This window comes from Grampus griseus (genome assembly GCF_964374135.1).
Source record: "Grampus griseus genome assembly, chromosome: 19".
NCBI lineage: Eukaryota > Metazoa > Chordata > Mammalia > Artiodactyla > Delphinidae > Grampus > Grampus griseus.
This window is the reverse complement of record NC_139013.1, coordinates 58,561,669-58,584,911: the sequence shown is the minus strand read 5'-3', so window position 1 is coordinate 58,584,911 and position 23,243 is coordinate 58,561,669. Positions and strand designations below refer to the sequence as shown.

The window sequence follows — 23,243 nt, the reverse complement described above, 5'->3', positions numbered from 1 at the left end:
TAGCCAGAAGTACCTTCCTTGTTCTTCAAAGGGCCTCAGGTTTCCCTTACTGACCAGACGGTTTTAGGATCTCAGTTGATGACCACGGGCCTTGGTAAGGACCTAGTTCTTGACTAAAAGAAATGCACAACGTGAGAGTTGTGAGTTAAGTTTTATTTGGGGCAAAATGAGGACTATAGCCCGGGAGACAGCATTTCAGAGAGCTCTGAGCAACTGCTCCAAAGGGGTAGCGGGGGAGGTCAGTATATGCATGATTTTGGTGAACAGGGGTATGTACAGTCAAGCCCCCTTTTTTTTTTTTTTTTTTTTGCGGTACGCGGGCCTCTCACTGTTGTGGCCTCTCCCGTTGCAGAGCACAGGCTCCGGACGCGCAGGCTCAGCGGCCATGGCTCACGGGCCCAGCCGCTCCGCGGCATGTGGCATCTTCCCGGACCGGGGCACGAACCCGCGTCCCCTGCATCGGCAGGCGGACTCTCAACCACTGCGCCACCAGGGAAGCCCCAAGCCCATTTTTTTGCAGAGAGTTGCTGCAGGTCACGAGGAGCAGATGTCACCATTAATGATTTTAGTGCTTTTCTAGATACAAGGAGATGCAAGAATTGGGCTCATAAAATCTTCTTGTGAAAATATCTGGCTATCTGAAGGACTGTTGTGCCAGTCTTTCCCAGTGCCCAGAGGGCCTCTTTCCTGATTTCCACCCCGAACTCCTTTCAGGGGGTGTTGAAGTTCAGCAGCTGAAGCACCTCATGATTTAATCCTTGGAGAGGTAGATGGCAAGTGTCAGTTTGTAGATGGCATAGTGATGACTCGCACCTGCCTGATGCAGGGGCCCTGAGGTCACCTGTGTAACGTATGATACCCTTTCTGATCTGGCATTAATTGTTTTCTCAGGGATCCCTGTGCACTTCAGCCAGCAAGATTTAGAACACTGGGGTTTTACTAAAAAAAAATTTAAGTTAGGTAGGTTCTACTTCCATATCTCTTGGTATCTGAAGGTTTGCCCCTCTAGCCACAAGCAAATAATGAAGAAGCATCCGTCGGCCCCCTAGATGCGCCTAGAAACCATTTCGTTTTTCCCTGCCAGGTCATTTATTCATACATCTCCCAAAAATGTCCTAGATGAGATCTAGAAATGGACATAAGGTGAGAAGTAACAGCCTGCAGGTGGTGGTGGCAGTGAGAGGGGTTTCAAGCTCTTAGATTGGGAGCCCGAGAGTGGCATCTAAGTCAATAAAGGGAAAGGAAGTGAATTCACCAAACCAAAACTGATCAAAGGGGCCCATGACTCGAGTGACCAGATGCAGCAGGCTCTGATCTGGTTGCTAGAAGCTCTGGGTATAGTGACAAGTTCCACCCATTGGTCACAAGTCAGAGTCAAGGTAATCACTTCCTTCCTGGGGTGGAGTACAGCCCAGGCACAGCCATACTTTAAAAAGCCGAGCCAATATTTTAAATCAGACTGAGGGCTCTGCCATGAGGAACTGGTGTGGGTAAATTGATAGCTGTCTGGGCTCCACACACTGAGGGAGAGCAGACGATGCCTGGTTAAAATGGGAACGGAGGGACTTCCCTGGCCGTCCAGTGGTTAAGACTCTGCACTCCCAATGCAGGGGGCACGGGTTCAATCCCTGGTCAGGAAACTAAAATCCTGCATGCTGTGGGCGGGGCCACACACACACACACAAAAGTAGGCATGGGGTTTATCCCAGTGGGAAGTGGCTCTCGGGTTAATATGTGGAGGTCTTTGTCTGCCAAGTACGCAACACAGAACATCAGCGTCAAAGAGATATTAGTTCTTCCATGACTTGAAGTTGCCCCTTGGAGTTTAGAAATGAAACAGGCTATTTCCAGCTGTTCAGAGTCTCAACAGAGAAACATGATAGAAATTGATGGTCAGTCATGGACCCAACCTGGAAAGCATTGGATCCAGGTCATTTCTACACGACGGGATCATCAATAGACCACTCCGGAAGCCACATCCTTTAGCCTTCATTTCCAGTACACGAGGAAGGCCCGGGGAAGGGAGGCTGTGCTTGGAAGCAGAATCGAAACATTTAGTGATGTGACTGATCCACCAGTGCTTGCAGTTGGAGAATCACTCTCAAGTTATCGCATTAGCAAACACACTCCCCAAAGATTCATCTTACAGGGTAGGCTGTTCATTCACACGTATTTGCTGAGCACTGGGCGTTAATGTCTTATGCCTGGGAAAGACCAGTGAAAAACCTGCCCAGGTCCTCCCAAGGATCCACCAGTCTCTCAGGGGGAAACAGCCACGAGGAAACACAGTCTCTGCAGTCGGGGAAGGGCTACAGGTGGCTACATAACGCCACTGGTTATGTTGGTGTTTTCCCATGCTCTGTGTTTGATGCTTTGAGGGAATTAGAGATCATGTCCATGCCAGGGCAGTGCAATCAGAGGGGTGGTTGGCTCATGACTGCCACTGGCCAGAGATTCAGGTCTCCAGGAATTATGCCTCTGAGCATCTTTGCGGACACAGAAACTAAAGGATCCTAATTTTTGGCCCCCGGAAGCCAAAAAGATAATTTAGGACTGGAAGCCCAGGTGCCCTGTGGAATATAGTTACCTGATTGCAGGAGGGGAGGGTGTAGGGCTCCAGGGTCCAAGGTACCACACTGAGAGCACGCTGAGGGTTTTGAGACAAAGGTCAGAGTGAGTCAGGCGTATGAGCGATTGGGTTAAACATCAAAGACAATTTGAGATGAAAGGCCCTTGGACTCCCCTAGACACAGGTAGAACCACTTCACCTGCTGTGAGGGGAAGGCAGAGGCTCTCAGCCTGCACTGAATTCCACTCCAGCTTGAAAAACAGGTCGGCTTCTCCCGAGGGACCTGCACACTGAACGCTGTGAGCAACGAGGCCCTTGTGTCCACGACTCAGAGGTCCCTGAATGCTGTCTTTGTCACGATCCTTGCAGCGAGGCAGGGCTCAGGGGTCCGGGAGGAAAAGCTGAAACTCGAGAGGCTGTGGTTTTGTGCTTTAGGATTATTTTGGGATAATGATAGAGCCCATGAATCCCCAGGGATGCCAGATAGGGCCAGGCTGTGCTTGATCTCTAAAAGGGAGCCCAGTACAGCTCTGGGGAAAGGGCTCTAGGACTGGCATGGCTGCAGGATTTCTAGGCTGGCATTAGGAAGAGGTGGAGACAGGAGAAGAGGCGGGGACCCAGGGCTCAGCTAAGCCCAGGTGATGAGAGGAAATCCCACAAGATGATGGGAAGTGGAGGGGAGGCAGACAGGGCTGTCCTGTGAAGGAGGGAACGAGGAGTACTTACATGCTTACCCCGGATTCCCGATCAGGAGCCGAGAAAATACTCGAGAACACTGTTTGCTCCCCATTGATGACACTGGCGGTCATTTGCAGTTGTATTTATGTTGTGAAAATTAACAGAAGCCTCATTTAAAATGGAGTCAGGAGGCCAGCAGGGGGAACATTCACGCCCTACGACCCCACCTCAACTACAGACCCAAGAGGAAGAAGCTTACTACTTTCCTACCCATCAGGGCAAGGAAGAATTTCTCCCTGCCCGCAACAGCCCAGCCAATGAGACACCACCACAGCTCAGCCAATGAAAAGCCACTACACTTCCAAGTCCCAGTTTCCTCCAATGGACCCTTTGTTTACAACATCCTCTCCCCAAACGCCTTTCTCTCCTCTATAAAAGAAGTTCCTCTCCTTTGTCCTCTGGACTTGCCTGGGGTTCCCCGTAGATTGCATGTCCTGAATTGCAATTCTTTGCTATTCCTGAGTAAACCCATTTTGCTGGTAAAATAACTGGCCGTTTCATTGTTTTAGGTCAACAATGTTTTGAACAGGTAATGCAGGGAAGTTAAAAAGGAATCAAACGTTTTCCAAATGTACACACACACTAGCTGCTGTATCAACTTCTCTGTCGTACCATGTCTTCCGCTGCACAGACTGGAGTGAAGCAAGCTTTACCTCAGAGCTGACATGTGATCTTGGATGGGGGGGTGAGCCTCAAATGCTTGCTGGGGCCTGAACTTGGTAAGATTGTAGAAATAACTGTGTAAATTGCTGTTGGCTAATTTGACATGGATCGATGTTCAAAAGTACAAAAAGGTATAAACTGCAAAATCTTCCACCAGACACTGGCCCCAGGGGTAGTCACTGTGTCTGGCTTTTTGTTTATCCTTCTAGAACTTCTAGTCATATGCTTGTTTCAAACACACATGTCCCGAGGTCAGCACATCATACACCCTGTCCTGTGCTCTGCGTATTTACTCATCAGTGGGGGTGGGGGGTGGGGAATGGTTCGTATCGGCATGTGAAGAGCTTCTGCCTTCTCTGTACAGCTGCATATCCCCGCCGGGGGAGGGGGGGGGGCAGGGGGAATAGGTTTTTTCCAGTCTTGAATGGATAACTTTGTACGCAGTGCTTTGTGAGGGCATAGATTTTGTTGGCTTAATTACTGCTGCCCCAAGTATCTTGGACAGTGTAAGAGCACAGCTGATACTTGTGCAGTATAAATTCTAAGAAATGGACTTGCTGGGGCAAAGGATATACAAATCTGTCATTTTAATAAGTATTATCAAACCGCCCTTCACAGAGGCTGCACACGATACACTCCCACTAGTAATGTTTGAGGGTCTTTATTTCCCTAAGCTCCCTTGACGCAGGGTGTGATCAAACTTTTGCATCTTTGATGCGTGAAAAATGGCTTAATTTGCGTTTCTCTTATTGGAGTGAAGTTGAACAACAGATTCTTTTAAAAAATTATTTAACTCAACTAGTATTTATCAATGCATTTCTGAATGCTGGACGGTGTTCTAACTGATAGGGTATAGCAGTGAATGAAATGAACCTGACCTTTCCTCATTCACAAAGCAACAGCACATTTTTAGTGATGACCCTGACCATTCGGGTAAAATTTATTTTATGTTAACCATTGCACTTGAGGTTTGCATATCGTCACAATTATTTTACATTCCTAGAGCAATGGCTCTGACACTTTAGCATGCATCGGAATCCACAGGAAGTCTTGTTGAGACCTAGGTGTCTGGAACCCTTCCCGGGTTATTTTCTGTCTCATTTGGTCTGAGGTGTGGCCCGAAAATTTGCATGTCTAACAAAACCTGGGTGATGCTGAGGCTACTGCTGGTCTGGACACACTGAGAACACTGCCTAAAATCACCTTGTTCTGTGACGTAAACATCTCCCTACTCTTGTCTGATCAGTGTTATAAATTGTCAAATACAACCCGCATGGAATAGCTTACTAGAAAAGAACTATCAATTCTCATAAAGACCATTTTATGTTTGGAAATCTCACCAATGAGTGTTTGGCGGGGCTGGGTCACGAGGTGGCTGGGTGCGGAACCTGGGTCTAGTGCCGGCTCACTGGTGGGCGGGGGCAGGGTCCAGGAGATCCCGGGGCTTCACCCACTGATGGGTGAAGCCAGGTCCTGGGGCTAGTGCAGGCCCACTGGCGGACAGAGCCAGGCTCTGAGGTCTGGCTGCAGGGCCCAGGGGTCCCAGAGGTGGTGTCGGGCTGCTGATAGATGGGGCCAGTTCCTGACACAGCTGGCTGCGGGGTCTGGGGATGTCCCGAAGCTTGTGCCTGCTGCAGAGTGGGGCTGGGTCCTAGGTGGCTAGTTGAGGGGCCTAAGGTGTCTCAGAGCTGGGCTCGATCCTACCAAGGCCGACTGTGGGGCCACAGTTGTCCTGGGGCCGCTGTCTGCCTACTGATGGGTGAGGCTGGTCCAGAGTCTAGAGCAGGCTCACTGGTGGGCGGGGCCTGGGCCCAGGGGATTCCGGAGCTGGTGCCCGCCCACTGGTGGGTGGAGCTGGGTCCCAGGCTCTCCAGCTGCAGGGCTTTGGGGTATAAGGTCCAGTGCTCGTGCACTGGTATGCGGGGCCAGGTCCTGGGCTTTCTGGTGGGCAGGGATGTGTCCAGGGGCGGCTGTGGGTTCGGGGTCATAAGGCAGCCTGTCTGCTGGTGGATGGAGCCGCGTCCCTGCCTAGATAGCTGCTTGGCCAGTATTGATTCCTACGGGCTGGTGGGCCCAGGTGGGGCTGGGTCCTGAGGCTAATAAGCTAGAGGAGGATTCCACAATGGCATCTACCAGCACCAGAGCCTACATGGTAGAATGAGCTCCCACAGTGACCGCAGCCAGCGGTCTGTGTCCTCCGGGTGAGCTGTAGGTGCCTCCCGCCTCTGCGGGAGGCTCTCCAAGCTCAGCCAGTGGGTCTGACCCAGGCTCCTTTCAAATTACAGCTTCTGCCCTGGATCCTGGAGCGTGCGAGGTTTTGTGTGAGCTCTTTAAGAGTGGAGCCTCTCTTTCCCACTGCCCTCTGGCTCTCCCAGAATAAGCCCTGCTGGCCTTTAAAGCCAAATGCTCTGGGGTTTTGTCTTCCCGGTATAGACCCTTGGACTGGGGAGCCCGATGTGGGGCTCCCTCGCTCCTTAGGGAGAACCTCTGCGGTTGTAATTATCCTCCCTTTTGTGGGTTGCCCACCTGGGGATATGGGTCTTGGCTAACCCACAACCCCGCGTGACTACCCATCTCGTTGAAGTTCCTTCTTTATGTCTTAGTCGTGGAAGATGTTTTCTAGTGGCTCAGTCTTTTTCATCAATAGCTGCTCTGTAAATAGTTGTAATTTTGGAGTGCCTTTGGGAGGAGGTGAGTTCAGGGTCTTCCTGCTCTGCCATCTTCAGTGATTCCCCCATGAGAGTTAAATTTTTAATTGAAGTATAACGTACAGACAGTAAAATTCACCCCTTTTAATGTATATGTTAATGATTTTTGACAAACACAGTCATATAACCACTGCCACAATTGATACGTTCCATGACCCTTACAACTGTTCACTTCCAGTTCTTGTGTCCAATCCTCTGGGCTAGCACTGGCATACATTTTATTTTTACATACGCAATAAACCTGCAATTCAGTGCTACTGTTTTTGCTTGAAACAGACAATTACCTTTTAGAGTGATTTATATTTACCTTCAATGTATTCGTCTGTGTGTAGATCCAGGCGTCTGATACATTCCTTCTGACTGGAGAGCTTTCTTGAATATTTATTCTAATGCAGGTCTGGTGATAAACTTGTTCACGTCTGAAAAGTCTTTATTTTGCTTTTTATTTTTAAAAAGATGTCTTTGCTAGGTATAGAAATGTGGGTTGATTTCCCCCCCCAACCCTTTATATATGTCACTTTGTTGTCTTCTGTTTGCATAGTTTCTCAAGAGGAATCTGCTGTAATTCTTATCTTTGTTATTCTGCATTTAAGGCACCTTTGTTTTCTAGCTGCCTTCAGGACTCTATTTCTTTGGTTTCAGCAGTTTGAATATGGGGTGCGTGTGTGTGTGTGTGTGTGTGTGTTTCATCCCATGTTTATCCTGTTTTGTGTCTTCTGAACTTCTTAGATCTGGTGTTTGCTGTCTCATTATTTTGGGAACATTCTTGGCCATTACCTCGCAAATATTTTTTCTGCATTGTTTTCTCTTTCTTCTTTTTTCGGGAGTCCTATGACATGTATGTTATACCATTTGGTAGTATCCCACAGCTCTTAGGTGCTTTTTTTTTTTTTTTTTTTTTGCGGTACGTGGGCCTCTCACTGTTGTGGCCTCTCCCACTGCGGAGCGCAGGCTCCGGACGCGCAGGCTCAGCAGCCATGGCTCATGGGCCTAGCCACTCCGCGGCATGTGGGATCCTCCCGGACCGGGGCACGAACCCGTGTCCCCTGCATCGGCAGGCGGACTCTCAACCACTGCGCCACCAGGGAAGCCCGGTGCTCTTTTTTTTTCTTAAGTTCCTCTTTGTTTTCCTGTTAGAGTAATTTTTATTTCTCCTCACCTGTGTTGAGCCCACTGATGAGCCATTGAAGGCACTCTTTATCTCTGTGACCATGTTTTTCTCTCTCATACTTTTCACGTGTCTGCTGAATCTCCTCATTCCTTCATGCACGTTGCCCACCTTTTCCACCAGAGACTTTAGCATATGAACCATAGTTACTTAAAATTCCCTGTGTGACTGTTCCAACATCTGGGCCACATCTGGGTTTGGTTCTGTTACCTACCTTGCCTTTTAGGGATGGGTTGATTTTTTTTCTCTTGCTTCTTTTGTCTGTCTCGTAATTTTTGATTGCATGCCCAACATTGTGTGTGGGCCAGGAGAGTCTGAGGTAGTGTTCATGCCTCCTTCTCTGCTCGGTCATTAGTGGGGTTGGGGGGTGAGTCAGTCTGGTCTGGAGTTGAGCTGGATCTGTGTTTCAGTGTGCTGTGGCCACCTTCCACACGAGACTCCTCCAGCCCTGCCCTGTGCTTATGGTGGGGATGAGGGATGCTGCTGAGGGGTTTTCTCAGTGCAGCTGCCCACTCTCCGCTGACAGCCTTCCTTGTCTCTGCACACTTTGGCCTCACCCGGAGTGGTGGCTGCTGTTACTATCACTCAGCACTTGTTAGCTTGGTGGTGATGGGAGCGGTGTTTTCTGTTGTCCCAATCCAGCCTCAGCGATGGTCTTTGAAGCTTTCCACATCCTAGATGCAAGTTAAATTCGCGAGGTGATTTCAGGTGAAACAAAGGCAAATTTTAAACAGATTTCTTTAAGTTGTTTCATATTTAGTTTATGATACAGGAGAATAATGGATTTCCATTTATATTGGCACATACAGTTTTCTTTTAAATTAGATTTTGGTTTTTAAGAAGTGATTAAATGTAACGGAAAATAGTCCCTAAATAATGCTGATTATCAGTGGACGCTGGGAAGGCACATGCACGAGCGATGTTTTGGAAACACTGAGCTATGGCCAATTTCTGATAGAAGGTCTCACCCGGCACAGGAGGCACGCAGGTCATGACAATGGCATGTTCGATGTGCTTCAAATAGCTGCTTTTCATCGTTCTTTGAAGCAGAAGGATGAGGACTGCGATGATGGGCAGGAGGGATAGCTCTGGTGTGCCTGGGGCGTGTGTACGCGTGTGTGGGTGTATGTACGTACGTGTGTGTTGAAGCTTCTACGACCTACTTCCCCCGGCAGCCCCATCCAGGGGTCTGGCATCTTGAATCTGACACACTCACGTTTGAACTCTGAGCCCCTCCTGTTATTGCCTCTCAAACCGTCCTCCCAGTGTCTCCACCTCTCAGGTGAGGCGTGTGTGTACGTATATGATGCACGTGTATATATGATGTGTGCATGGGTATATGATATGTGGATGTATGTACATGATGTGTGTGTACAGTGTATGTATGCATATGACGTATGTATGATGCATGTGGGTGCAATGTATGTGTGCATATGACATGTGTGAATGATACGTGCATGTGTATCTGACGTATGCATGATGTGTGTATATGTGTGTGTATGACGTGTGTACGATGCATATGTATATGATGCATGTGTATGATGCGTGTGTGTATGATGTGTGTATGGTATATATGTGTGTATGATGCATGTTTGTATGTGTGATGCATTATGGTGTGTGTATGTATGGTATATATGTGTGTGAGATGCATGTGTATATGATGTATGTTTGTATGTGTGTATGTATGAGGCATGTATGGTGTATGTATGATATATGTGTGTGATGCATGTGTATGTGTATATGATGTATGTTTGTATGATGTGTATCTCTGCCCTCCCAATGGCTCGGGTTAGAAAACTCTGCACTTCTTCCTCACCTGGCAGATCAACCTTCGAAGTAGGAACCGAGCTCATCACTTCTCTCCATCTCATGACCCCCGCGCTGGTCACGCCCCCTGTCCGTTGCCCAATAATGGCCTGAGGCCATCCCCCTGGCCTCTGTGCCCTGCCTTTGCCTCCCTACAGTCTCTCTTCAACCAGCTGCATAGCTCGTGATGTGCACCCGCCAGGGCCCTGCTCCCTTGGCGCGGAGGCCGAGGGCTTCACAGCGCTTACAAGGCCACGTGGGTACTCCCCTCCCCTCCTAAGCTGCTGCTTAGTGTGCAGTCGTGTGGCCTCTGGCAGCTCTGGTCTCAGCCAGCCTCTTCCCCTTGTTTACCTCACTGCTGGGTAGTCAGCAGCTGGACGGCCTGTGATGGCCTAATTTCCAGGTCTGGCAGCAGGCAGGCTGCTGGCCAGGGCATTTGGACTGCTGGCTGGGCGGCCACCTCTCCTCCACGTGGGTGGTCCTCAGCAGGCTCGCTCACGTGTGTTCCTTGGAGGTACCTGGCTCTCAGCACCATCTCTTTTCAAACTCCTGTTTGTGTCACGTCACTCCTGTGTCATTACCAGCCCAAACGGAAGGGACGGAGGACTCGTGGCCGCTTTTTGCAATCCCCAAGGGCCACGTGCTGTCTAGCAGGGCCACCTCCAGTGGACCCTTGTTTACGCAAGTTTAGCAGCCCCCAACCTGGGTTGGGCAGCAGCAGTTATGCAGGGTGGTCATGGTGTGCATGCAAACTTGAAAACTTGGAGTTTCCAGCCACGCAGTTCAGGAGGTGGCAGTGGTGCTCTTTGAGGGCATCCTGCACCCGCAAAGTCTTCACGGCCGATGGGACCATGTTGTGTGAAAACCCGGACACTGAGACACGGGGCTGCACAGTGATTGTGAGATAACAGAAATGCATGTCGGTCTCTGTGCCTATCGTGGCACAGACCCCGTGAAACCCCTGTAAATTCCTAAGTGGGAAGAATGCTAGGAGCATCTTTTTCTCTAACAGGTGGACACTGGGTGGGCTCCTGGTTGGCTCCGGCACAGGGGCTGAAGGCCAGAAAGGCCAAACCATGCTTACAAGCCTGGGATTTTCAGCCCTCCTTCCCCCTCATCCTCCAGAGAGGGGAGAGGGGCTGGAAAGGACTTCCTGTGTGTGACCCCTGTGGGTGCGACCCCCTGGCTGTGCTCGGCCGGGGTGAGCGGCGCTGTCCACCAGGCGGCCTCTCGTTTACACTTAATTGAAGTCAAGGCAGAGCAAGCCTCAGCTCCGCAGTAACACCGCCGCCCCGGGTTCCGCGGGAGACGAGGGCGCAGACTCGTCCTACACGGTTTCCAACTGGCAGCGCGGTTTTAGCGTCTCCCTGGATTTGGGTTTGTCGGATTGCTTCTTCATGCCCAGCTCTGGGTCATCTCGACAGGACTAACGCACAAGGGATGGCACAGTTTTCTCGCCCGTGACGCCGTTTGAATCAGCACCGCAAACCTCCAACGTCAGTGCTACCTACCTGGCCCAGGCGTCAGCCATACCGCGCTCCCGCCACCACCAAGATGGCCGCCGTGCGGCGCCACCAAGATGGCTACCGAGGCTCCGCCCTGAAGGGTGCGGCCGGGCAGCTGGCAGCCAATGGGCGCGCGCGCTTGTCCGCGGCCAATGGGAAGGAAACGCGGGCCAGAAGCCGAGAGACGTCGCCCGTGGCTCGTTCGCGACATGTCGGCCTCCCAGGCGCGGGGCGCTGCCTCGGACCCGGGGCACGGGGGCTGCAGGCGGGCCTGGGTCGAGCTGCTGGGTAGGTGGGCGCGGGGCCCCAAGACCCCTTCCTGCCCCAGCCTCCTTCGGCCCGTCCCCGTCCCCCCCCACTGCGCCCGATCGCGGCCCGTCCCCCCTCACCTCGACCCCCTCCCGTCCCCCGCTGACCTCGACCCCCAACCGTCCCCCCCCACCCTGACCCCCGGCCCGTCCCCCGCTCACCCCCGACTCCCGGCCTGTCCCCGCCTCACGCCGACCCCCGCCCGTCCCCCCCTCATCCCGGTGCCCGGCCTGTCCCCACCTCATCCCCGCCCGTCCCGCCTCACCCCCCCCCGCCCTCCTCCTCCCCCACGCCCACCCCGAGCTGTCCCCTCCTGGCAGCCCTCTGTCCACTCTGTCCAACGAGTGGCCAAGAGGGGTGTTTCCAGAAGGTAGGGAGTTAAGATTCGCTGCGCCCCGCCCCCAGTAGCCTGGATGACAGTAACTGTTCAGCTCCGCGTAGCCCCAGCGACGCGTAACCTCTTTGAAAAGATCAATCCCAGGAAACGAGCGTTGGTACCATCCTGCCAGCGATACTACACTTTACTCGGGTTTCACCAGTTTTCCCCATAATGCCCTTTTTCTGACCAGTCTCCCGCGTGGCAGTTACTCCCGTCAACTTGGTCTCCTCCAGAGGGTGACAGTTCCTGGGTCTTCCCGACCTGGATGTTTGGAGGAGTGTCCCTCAGTTGGATGTGTCTCAGGATTAGATTAAGCTTGTGTGGTTTTGACAGGAATCCCATGGAAGTGACATTCCCGGGTGCGTCACCTCCAGGGGTACAGGGTGTCACGGTGTCTCCTTGCTTGAGTTTTTAAAGAGTGCTGTAATTTTTTGAAACTGATTTTCTCCCCTAGCGGGAAGGGTCAAGAGGCAGAAATTGGGTCCCGAAGGTGAGCAGAAGGTCAGGGAGTCGGCTCTGCGCCTCCTGAGGGGCCACCTAAACCTGGATGACCTTGTGCTGGAGGTGAGTGGAAGTTGGTTGCGCCTTTGCCAGCACATTTGGGTTTGGGGATTTTGAGCCCAGCCGAGCATCATCTTCATGAAAGACACCTGGCAAGCCTCGTGAGTATCTGGGAGAAGCACGCACTAAGTTTGCTGTCCAGGTGAGAAAAGTAACCGGGAGCACGTATCTATTTGGAGGTAAAACAGTCCGGAGAGGAATCTGGTAGTTCTCAAAGGCTTCAGTAAGTTTCACCTTTTAAAATGCTTCTTTCCCTCGGAGTATTTGGGAATAGCGCAGTAGGCAAGCACTGTGGACGCTCTGGGTGTTTTCAGGACATGGCTTGAATTTTAAAATGGAGTGCTTGGTGTTCGGTTTCTAGGTAGAAGGTCCTCCCGGTAAACAGCTGTGTCTCAACCGGTTGATTGATTATGATGGTCCTGGGGCCCACATTGACCTTTCCAGTTCATTGATAGGTAAGTTAGAGCTTCATTTTCTCAACAGATTGAGTTACGGAAGAGCTTTATGTAAAGTGGCTTTTTAAAAACAATTTTATTGCAGTATAGTTGCTTTACAATGTTGTGTTAGTTTTTGCTGTACGTAAAGTGACTTTGATTTGCTTACAACAAGCAGATGTGTAGATTGCCCCAGGTAATGGTTTTCTGCGTATATGTGTGGTCACCAGCCACAAGCTTTTGTGACTTGCTGGAGGTTTGTTATGGGGCTCTTGTTTAAAAACAGTGACTCAGCATCGGACTCAGAAGCAGTAGGAACCAAAGTTACCCTTGGAAAAACGGGACAGAAACATGCCCCTCGTTTCTGGAAGTGGTGAGAACAGGCTCTGCTGGGTAGGGAAGTGCAGCAGGCAGCCAGAGATACAGGCTAACCTGGGGAGACTGTGGTTTGGGTTCATCCCACTGCTAGAAAGTGGATATTGCAGGAAAGCGAGTCCCACGAATGTTTCGGTTTCCTGATGCATATAAACTTCATGTTTACACAATAAATACTGTAGTCTACTAAGTGTACAACAGCATTGTCTAAAAAAATGTACATACCTTAATTAAAAAATGCTCTATTATTAAAATTCGAAAAACTGCTTTATTGGGGCTTCCCTGGTGGCGCAGTGGTTGGGAATCTGCCTGCCAATGCAGGGGACATGGGTTCGAGCCCTGGTCTGGGAAGATCCCACATGCCGTGGAGCATCTAGGCCCGTGCGCCATGACTGCTGAGCCTGCGCTCTAGAGCCCGTGCTCCGCAACGGGAGAGGACACCACAATGAGAGGCCCGTGCACCGCAATGAAGAGTAACCCCTGCTTTCTGCAACTAGAGGAAGCCTGCGCACAGCGGCAAAGACCCAATGCAGCCAAAAATAAATAAATAAAATAAAAAACAAAAAACCTTCCCAAAAAAAACTACTTTATGGCTAAAAATGCTAACCATCATCTAAGCCTTCAGAGATTCGTAATCTTTTTGCTGGTGGAGGGTCTTCCCTCAGTGTTGATGGCTGCTGACTGACCAGAGTGGAGGTTGCTGAAGGCTGGGGGGCTGTGGCCTTTTCTTAAAACATTACCGCAATGAAGTCTGCTGTGTCTTCCTTTCACAAATCCTCTCTCTGTAGCCTGCAATGCCGGCTGATAGCATTTTACCCACAGTAGAACTTTCAAAACTGGAGTCAGTCTTTTCAAACCCTGCTGCTGCTTTATCAATTAAGTTTGTGTAATAGTCTAAATCCTTTGTTGTCATTTCAACAGTCTTCCTGGCATCTTCATAAGGGGTACGTTCAATCTCAAGAAACCACATCCTTTGCTCAGACACGAGACGCAACTCCTCATCCTTCAGATTTTATCGTGAGGTTGCAGCAATTCAGTCACTTCTTCAGGCTCTACTTTTTTTTTCAATTTTTGTAATTTTTTAAATTGAAGTATAGTTGACTTAACAATGCTTCAGGTGTATAATAAAGTGATTCAGTTATACACATATAGATAGCGCACGCCCTCTCTCCCTCTCTCTCGATACACTTTTTCAGATTCTTTTCCATTATAGGGTATTACAAGACATCCAGTATAGTTCCCTGTGCTATACAGTAGGTCCTGTTGTTTATCTGTGTTTTTTTGGTTTTTGTTTAAGATTTTTTGATGTGGACCATTTTTTTAAATTAAATTTATTTTTATGTATTTATTTTTGGCTGCATTGGGTCTTCGTTGCAGCACGCGGGCTTGCTCTAGTTGCGGTGAGCCGGGGCTACTCTTTGTTGCGGTGTGCGGGCTTTTCATTGCGGTGGCTTCTCTTGTTGCAGAACATGGGCTCTAGGCGCATGGGCTTCAGTAGTTGTGGCACGCAGGCTCAGTAGTTGTGGCTCACAGGCTCTACAGTGCAGGCTCAGTAGTTGTGGTGCACGGGCTTAGTTGCTCCGTGGCATGTGGGATCTTCCTGGACCAGGGCTCGAACCGATGTCCCCTGCATTGGCAGGTGGATTCTTAACCATTGTGCCACCAGGGAAGTCCCTGACGTGGATGATTTTTAAAGTCTTTCTTGAATTTGTTACAGTATTTTTTCTGTATTATGTTTTGGTTTTTTGGCCCCAAGGCATGTGGAATCTTATCTCCCCAACCAGTGATTGAACCCGCATCCCCTGCATTGGAAGGCAAAATCTTAACCACCGGCCTGCCAGAGAAGTCCCTGTTTATCTGTTTTATATATAGTAGTGTGTGTATTTTAATCCCAAACTCCTAATTTATCCCACCCTGCCCCCCTTTCCCCTTTGGTAACCGTAAGTTTTCTATGTCTGTGAGTCTGTTTCTGTTTTGTAAATGGTTCATTTGTATCAATTTTTTAGATTCCACACGTAAGTGATATCATACCGCATTTGTCTGACTTACTTCACTTACTTTGATAATCTTTAGGTGCATCCATGTTGCTGCAAATGGCATTATTTCATTCTTTTTTATGACTGAGTCATATTCCATTGAGTGTATGTAGCACATCTTTACCCATTCACCTGTTGATGGGCACTTACATTGCTTAGGTTATTGTAAATGGTGTTCAGCCTCCACTTTTAATTCTAGTTCTCTTACTATGTCCTCTACATCTGTAGTTACTTCCTTCACTGAATTTTTGAACCCCTCAAAGTCATCCGTGATGGCTGGAATCAACTTCTTCCAAATTCCTGTTAATGTCAACATTTTGATTTTGATATATCCTTCCCATGAATCACAAATGTTCTTAAGTTCTTAATGATATCTAGAATGGTGAATCCTTTCCAGAAGGCCATCAATTCACTTTGCCCAGATTCACCAGAGCAGTCCCCGTCTATGGTAGCTATAGCCTTACGAAGTGTATTATTTAAATGGTAAGAGTAGAAAGTTGAAATTCTTCCTTGATCCATGGGCTGCAGGATGGGTGTTATGTCAGCAGCCATGAAAACAGCATGAATCTCATTGCCCATCTCCAACAGAGCTCTCGGGTGACCAGGTGCATTGTCAACGAGCAGTTGAAAGGACTCTTCTTTTTCTGAGAAGTAGGTCTCAACGGTGGGCTTAAAATAGTCACTAAACCATGTTGTCAACAGATGTACTGTCATACCGGTTTGTTTTTCCATTTTTTTAGAGCACAGGCACAGTTGATTTACCATAATTCTTAAGCGCCCAAGGTTTTTCAGATGGTAAATGAGAATTGGCTTCAACTTAGTCACCAGCTGCATTAGCCCCTAACAGGAGAGTCAGCCTCTTCCTTGCAGCCAGGCACTGACTTCTCCTCCCTGGCTATGAAAGTCCTGGACGGCGTCTTCTTCCAGTAGAAGGCTGTTTCCTCTCCATTGAAAATCTGTGATTCAGTGTCGTCACCTTCATGGATGCTCTGAGCTAGAGCTTCTGGAGGACTTGCTGCAGCTTCTCCATCAGCACCTGCTGCTTCACCTGGCACTTCCGTGCTGTGGAGATGGCTTCTGTCCTTCAACCTCATGAACCAACTCCTCCTGGCTTCAGACTTTGCTTCTGTGGCTTCCTCCCCTCTCGCATCCCTCATAGAATTGAAGAGAGTTAGGGCCTGGCCCTGGATCAGGCTTTGGCTGAAGGGAATGTTCTGGCTGGTGTGATCTTCTGTCCAGACCACTCAGACTTTTTCCATATCAGCAATAAGCCTGTTTGGCTTCCTTATCATTCACGTGTTCACTGAAGTAGCACTTTTAATTTCCTTAAGAACTTCTCCTTTGGCTTCGCAGCTTGGCTAACTGTTTGGTGCAAGGGGCTTTAGGTCTGTCTCAGCTTTCAACATGCCTTCCTCGCTAAGTCATTTCTAGCTTTTTTTTTTTTTTTTTTTTTTTGGTATGCGGGCCTCTCCCGTTGCAGAGCACAGGCTCCGGACGCGCAGGCTCAGCGGCCATGGCTCACGGGCCCAGCCGCTCCACGGCATGTGGGATCTTCCCGGACTGGGGCACGAACCCGTGTCCCCTGCATCAGCAGGCGGACTCTCAACCACTGCGCCACCAGGGGAGCCCCATTTCTAGCTTTTGAGTTAAATTGAGAGATTTGCAACTCTTCGTTTCACTGGAACACTTAGAGGCCACTGTAGGGTTATTAATTGGCCTAATTTCAGTATTGTGTCTCAGGGAAGAGGGAGGCCCGAGAGACGGAGCGAGACAGGGGAGCGGCCGAGAGGTGGAGCAGTCAGCGCACACAGGATGTTTGTGGGTTAAGTTCACCATCATCTGTGGGTGTAGTTAGTGATGCCCCAAAACAGTTACAGTGGTAACATCGGAGATACGCATCACAGATAACATGACAAATGTGATATTAATGAAAAAGCTTGAGATATTGTGAGAATTACCAAAATGTGACACAGAGACACCAAGTGAGCAAGTGCTGTTGGAAAAATGGTGCTGATAGACTTGCTGGGTGCTTACAGACCTTCAGTTTGTAAAAAGAGGCAATCTCTACAAAGTGCGATAAATCGAGGTCTGCTTGTCTGTCTCTAGGTCCCCCACCCCACTTTGAGAATACGAGACAGGGAGAGTTCTGTGGGAATAACAAAAATAAGTTATTTTCTGGTCTTTCACATTTTTATTATGTAATGACTGTCATTTCAGAAAGATGCAGTCGGCCCTCTGTATCCATGGGTCCCACGTCTGTGGATTAAACCAACCTTGGATGGAAATAGTCAGGGGGGAAAAGAATTCCACAAAGTTCCAAAAAGCAAAACTTGAATTTGCTGTGTGCCAGCAACTACTTCCACAGCATTTACATTGCTTTAGGTATTATAAGTAATCTAGAGATGATTTAAAGTGTCCTTGAGGATGTGTGTAGGTTATATACAAACAGTACGCCATCTTGTGTAAGGAACTTGAGCACCTGCGGATTTTGGTGTCCACGGGCGGCCCTGGAAGCAGTCCCCCTGGAATACTGAGGGACGACTGTATTAACTAATTCACTCATTTGTTTTCAATTGCTACTCTGAGAACCCTACACCCCAGTCTTACGTCGGCAGCTGATCCCTGAAGGCCACAGTGCTGCTTCTCTCGGTCGGAATTGTACGTGGATTTCACAGACTGTGCACGGTGCAGGGAGCCAGCTCATCCACACACTCTCTTGTGTGGACTTTTGGATCAGAGCATAAGAACTTAGATAAGAAGCTCTTCACCTTGACCACAGAAATATAAGTAGACTTGCAACTCGTGAATTTTTCAGTTTCTCCTGCTGAAGGTGGTGGCTACCATATGTGTTGGTATTTGTATAAAAATAAAAGACTTGTAAATAAAAACAGGGATAAACTTTCCCATGGGCACAAATTGGAAACGAATGGCTAGAAATGAGCATTTTCTACATTTCTGCTGTGAGTTATTTCTTGACCACAGTGGTGGATAGATCTAGTACTGTCACTTGGAACCTCTACAGCTGTTGCGCGTGTTCTCACTTCCGTAGTGGTCTGTGCTGCAAAGCCGTGAAGGCGATGGGCATGTGGTACCGTTGCCTGGTTTCTTTACATTAGTTTTGGAGGTCAGATAAGCAGGACGCAGTTTTCTGGTGGCATCGCCTGTTTCCAGGCTGCACAGCATTTCTCTTCCTTGAGTGCAGACCAGGGGCTGGTCCTCGGGGCAGGTGGCTGCCTGCGGGCCCAGCTTCCACCTGGCAGCCCAGGGACCGGCACATCTGTGGCATGCGATGCCCGCCATGTGTGTGGCTGGCATCAGGAAGCCAGACCCGTGTCCAGTCAAACATCATCGTACGGTTGTGGGAGTGGTAACTATAAAAAACTGAAATTTGTTAAAAGTTCTCAATTTATTGTGCTCCTTTGGAAAGAGTTGCTAAAGTTCTTGGTCAGAATGTATCTGCCAAGCTCCCTTGTTTTTGTCATACAAAACGCACAGATGTGTGTCTGCAACCATGGGCTTCAGGTGCTGCCCTGATTCTCGTGAGCTTCTTCAATCAGACTGAAGTTGTCTTACTTTCATACCTCATGTTTCCCCCCAGATCTCTTCTCCCCTTCAAAAGGCAATTTTCTGTGGTGCTAGAGCTTCGGAGAAGGCATTTAACCAATCTACTTCAGTTGTACATTTTGTTGTGTGTGTCTGTGTTTTGTCTCATCTTTAAGGCTCTGCTTTGCGCGACCAAGCCGCGCAGCTGGGTGTTCCAGCGGCCGTCCTGTGCAGCCAGGTGGTGGCCTCTGGCCTCGTGCGGGTCTGTGAGGCAGATGCGGTGCCCCCTCCCAAGGTGCTGCTGACACCGGACCAGAGGGTAAGACACAGCACGAGTTGCTATTCAGCTGTTTGGGAAAGTTGGACATTTAATACTGTTTCTTAGAAAAGATTTAATCTCTCTTTTCAGAAGAAACTGTCTTCCTTGTTTGAGATCGCACAGAATTTATTAGCACAAAGCATGTTCTCCCGTCTTTCCTTCTGTCAGGAATTATGGAAAGTACAGGTAAAGTTGAGATTGTAACTCTGACTCCAGGGTTTTCAAGCAGTGTTCTGTTGACTTTGGTGGAGCCAGTAAAATCCCCGGGTTTTGTTAGGAATTCCAGCAAGCATCGTATGAATTACAGAGACTGGGGTGCCTCTGTGGATGGGAAAGAAGGCCCATCAGTCACCATATTTGTCAATATTCACCCATCATTAGTAATATTTATTAGAATAGACTATGCACAGAAACATCATGCTTTGCTTTCTTAGGTATATTATGATGAACGATTTCCCAGGGTAGCATAGTAAACTAGAAAAATGTGATTTAAAGTGATTTAAAATCCTTCTTTTTTTTTTGGCCGTGCTGCGTGGCTTTGGGGATCTTATTTCCCCTATCAGGGATTGAACCCGGGCCCCCTGCATCGGGAGCAAGCGGAGTCTTAACTGCTGAACTGCCAGGGAATTCCCTCATCTGTTCTGTTTTGAAACATTTTGAATTCAGTAGGCCTATAGATTTTTTTTAATTTGAATTTTATGTTGGAGTGTAGTTGATTTACTGATTTTTGAACACTTCAAGCTATTGCTTAGTTATTAAATGAGATCAGTTAAGTATATAGGAGAAGGAAAGAAGAAAACCAAGATGATGGTGCATTCATGGTTTTTTTCCCCCCTTTTATCCAGCATACAGTGTAGAGCTCAGTTGACTATCAGGCGTTGGTATGGCCCCTGCGCCCGTTGGTAACTAGCTAAATGGCCCTGGTGTTTGCAGGTAGCAGAGAAGAGTGGGCGGCCATGGCTGATTGGGTGGTTAGGAAGGGCTTCCTGGAAGGAAGTTGCGTGGGGTGTGAGGCATGAGTTCCTGGGTGAAGAGGAGGGCACTGTGGGTGTTGGGGCCGAGTCCGACGGGGGCTCCTTGTTCGAGGGGGTGGGCACATCAGTGCTATAGCCTGGAGGGCCTCCCTGGGAGGACAGACGAGAGTCTGAACTTTGTCCTGAAAGCTGGGAGGAGCCACAGAAAGGGTTCTAAAGAAGAGGAGAGATTGGCCTGGCCAGTTACATTTTGGAATCTTGTGTTGGCCATAGTGGAGAAAGGCCTGGAGGTGGACTAAGCTAGAGGCTGGGCAGAGAGCAAGCCTGAGCCTGAACCTGGTTGCAGTGGCGGGGGACGGGGTGAAGGTGGGGATGTGAGTGTTGAGAGGTTTGGTTTTCAGGAGAGCACGTGCTGAAGCACACAGGCTGAACGTCTTGTAGGAAAGTGTGTGCGTGAAGGACTGGCTCACAGTTCCTGTCATTTTCTGCAGAATTCTTTGCTGCTTGAAGCTGTGTGGCGCCTTCATGTTCAGAACATTGTAAGCCTCCAAGAGCTGCTGGAAAGGTATACCAGTGATTATTTACCATTAAAGTAAATCGAACATTTAAGTTAAAAATTAAAATTTTATGTAACATGAAATTTAATTAATATTACATGATTTAGTTTTTTCTAATCTAGTATGATTTATTTATATGTAAAACCAAAAATCACCTACAGAAGCAGTTGCTTTATTATTTAAAGAGAACATTTGTTATAATTGAAGTCTTCATCATGCACAGACTTGGTAATGTTTTCTTTGTATAAGATGTACAGTGCGATAAAATATTTTTAAAAGCTAAAAAAGAGACATTCAGGTAAATACGGCTGATAGAATGTGTGCAACTCTTACCTCCTGAAATGCCACCAACAGTCAGAAAGGGGGTTTTATAAAAGCAATAACCCCATAAGGTTGGGAGAGTCTAGGGGAGGAGAAGCAGGAGGCGGAGGGACGGGTGGTGAACGACTTAGCAAGTGAGCAGGCGGTGCGATGGCGCCGGGTGCCTCTGGGTGAGGGGGTGAAGGGGAGGGGGGCTCAGGATGAGCTGACTGAGAACACACATGAGGAGCATATGGAGCTGGAGGTGGATTGCCTTCTCTGCTCTAGGCAGCCAGGCAGTCAGTCCTCCCGTGGTCGACAGAAGGCTGGAGGTTTACGTGTTTATTCTCTGGTCAGGGAAAACAGACAGTGTCTAGTTTGGGGGACTGTCAAGCACAGTTGAAAATGTTGTATTGAAACCGGTGGCAGCATGACACGTGGGTCACATCCAGAAGTCGTGGAAGATTGATCAGTTTGACTACGTGAAAACCGTATCTCCCAGCCTACATGCCTGATGTCAGGGCTCCAGATACATGAAGCAAAATCTGACAATTGGAGGGAGAGATGGACTTTCAACTGTGGTCATTGGAGCCTTCAGTCCGCCACTTTCAGTAACGGGTGGATCACCTGCTCAGACCAGCAACGACCGGAGACGAGAGAGAGCAGCATTCGCAGCTGGCGCCCGCGGAGCGCCCCACCCGGCGGTGCCCAGCGCCAGGGGAGGCCACCCGCTTCAGGCCATAAGCCAGGCTGGAGTAAGTTTACAAGGGTTGAAACCATACACGGCGTGTTCTCAAGTCACAAAAGAACTGCATAGAATCAACAAGAAGTTTTGGGAAATCCATAATATTGGGAATTAAGCAATAGACTTTTTTTTTGTTTTTAATAAATTTCTTTATTTATTTTCATCTTTGGCTGCATTGGGTCTTCGTTGCTGCGTGAGGCCTTTCTTTAGTTGTGGTGAGCGGGGCTACTCTTCGTTGCTGTGTGCGTGCTTCTCATTGTGGTGGCTTTTCGTTGCAGAGCATGGGCTCTAGGTGTGCGGGCTGCAGTAGTTATGGCACTTGGGCTCAGTAGTTGTGGCCTGTGGGCTCTAGAGTGCAGGCTCAGTAGTAGTGGCTCACGGGCTTAGTTGCTCCGCGGCATGTGGGATCTTCCCGGACCGGAGCTCGAACCCGTGTCCCGTGCATCGGCAGGCGGACTCTCAACCACTGCGCCACCATGGAAGCCCCACACATCCTGTTTTTATTTTAATTAATTAGTTAATTATTTTTGCCCATGCCGTGAGGCATGCAGGATCTTAGTTCCCCGACCAGGGATCAAACCTGTGCTCCCTGCAGTAGAAGTGTGGAGTCCTAACCACTGGGATGCCGGGGAATTCCCCACACATCCGGTTTTTAGAGCTTACTACAAGACTGTAATTATCAAGAAAGTGCAGTCCTGGCATAAGGATTGACATATAGATAAACAGTAGGATTGAGGATCCAGATGTAAACTCACACATTTATGGTCAGTTCATTTTTGACAACGGTGCTAAGACCATTTAATGGGGAAAAACGGTCTTTTCAACAATGGTGCTGGAACCACTGGACATCTACATGCAAAAGAGTGGTGTTGGACTCTACTTCACACTACAGATGGCAACTAACTCAGTGCATCAGAGACCTAAACCTGAGGGCTAAAACCATAAACCTCCTAGAAGAAGATCTGAGGGTAAATCTACATGACCTTGGGTCAGGCAGGGGTTTCTTGGATATGACACCGAAAACTCATGCAACAAAAGAAAAAATAGGTCATTTAGCCTTCATCAAGTTTTAAAACTTTAGTGTGTCGGCCCTATCGAAACAATGAAAAGACAATGCATAGAAATTGTTTGCAAATCACATATCTGATAAGAACCTAGTATCTAGAATAAAAGAATTGTTAAAAACAAGAAGAAAAATAATCCAATTAAAAAATGGACAAAGGATTTCAGTAGACATTTCTCTAAAGAAGATTTACGAATAGCCAAGAACGTGAAAAGATGCTCATCACCCTTATTCTCCAGGGAAATACAAATGTGACAGGTGAGGGCTCCCCCACCCCGCTCTGCACCCAGACAAGGACTGTCCTGCAGGGCTGCTGCACTGCTGACGTCTAGAGCCCATTATCGCTACTCTCGCTATTTATTATTACTGAAATTTCTTTTTTCTCCCAAGAATAGTAAGCTACTCCAAATAAATAAACTATTTGAAAAAAGTGATGTTTTTTTGTTTTTTTTTTTTGCGGTACGTGGGCCTCTCACTGCCGTGGCCTCTCC

The 23,243-nt window shown here is 48.7% G+C and overlaps 1 protein-coding gene across 1 annotated transcript in view; it reads left to right on the top strand.

Moving 5' to 3' along the window:
- Positions 1 to 11,282: 11,282 nt before the first annotated feature.
- FANCA (FA complementation group A) overlaps positions 11,283 to 23,243 on the top strand; it is a gene marked incomplete at its 5' end in the record, with an annotated part of 49,525 nt that continues 37,564 nt past the window's right edge. The window contains 6 exons of the mRNA XM_082677848.1: positions 11,283 to 11,445; positions 12,300 to 12,409; positions 12,768 to 12,861; positions 18,971 to 19,113; positions 19,204 to 19,299; positions 20,579 to 20,652. Of these exons, the coding sequence (XP_082533974.1) occupies positions 11,283 to 11,445; positions 12,300 to 12,409; positions 12,768 to 12,861; positions 18,971 to 19,113; positions 19,204 to 19,299; positions 20,579 to 20,652 (680 nt within the window). The remainder of the gene's footprint in view (positions 11,446 to 12,299; positions 12,410 to 12,767; positions 12,862 to 18,970; positions 19,114 to 19,203; positions 19,300 to 20,578; positions 20,653 to 23,243) is intronic.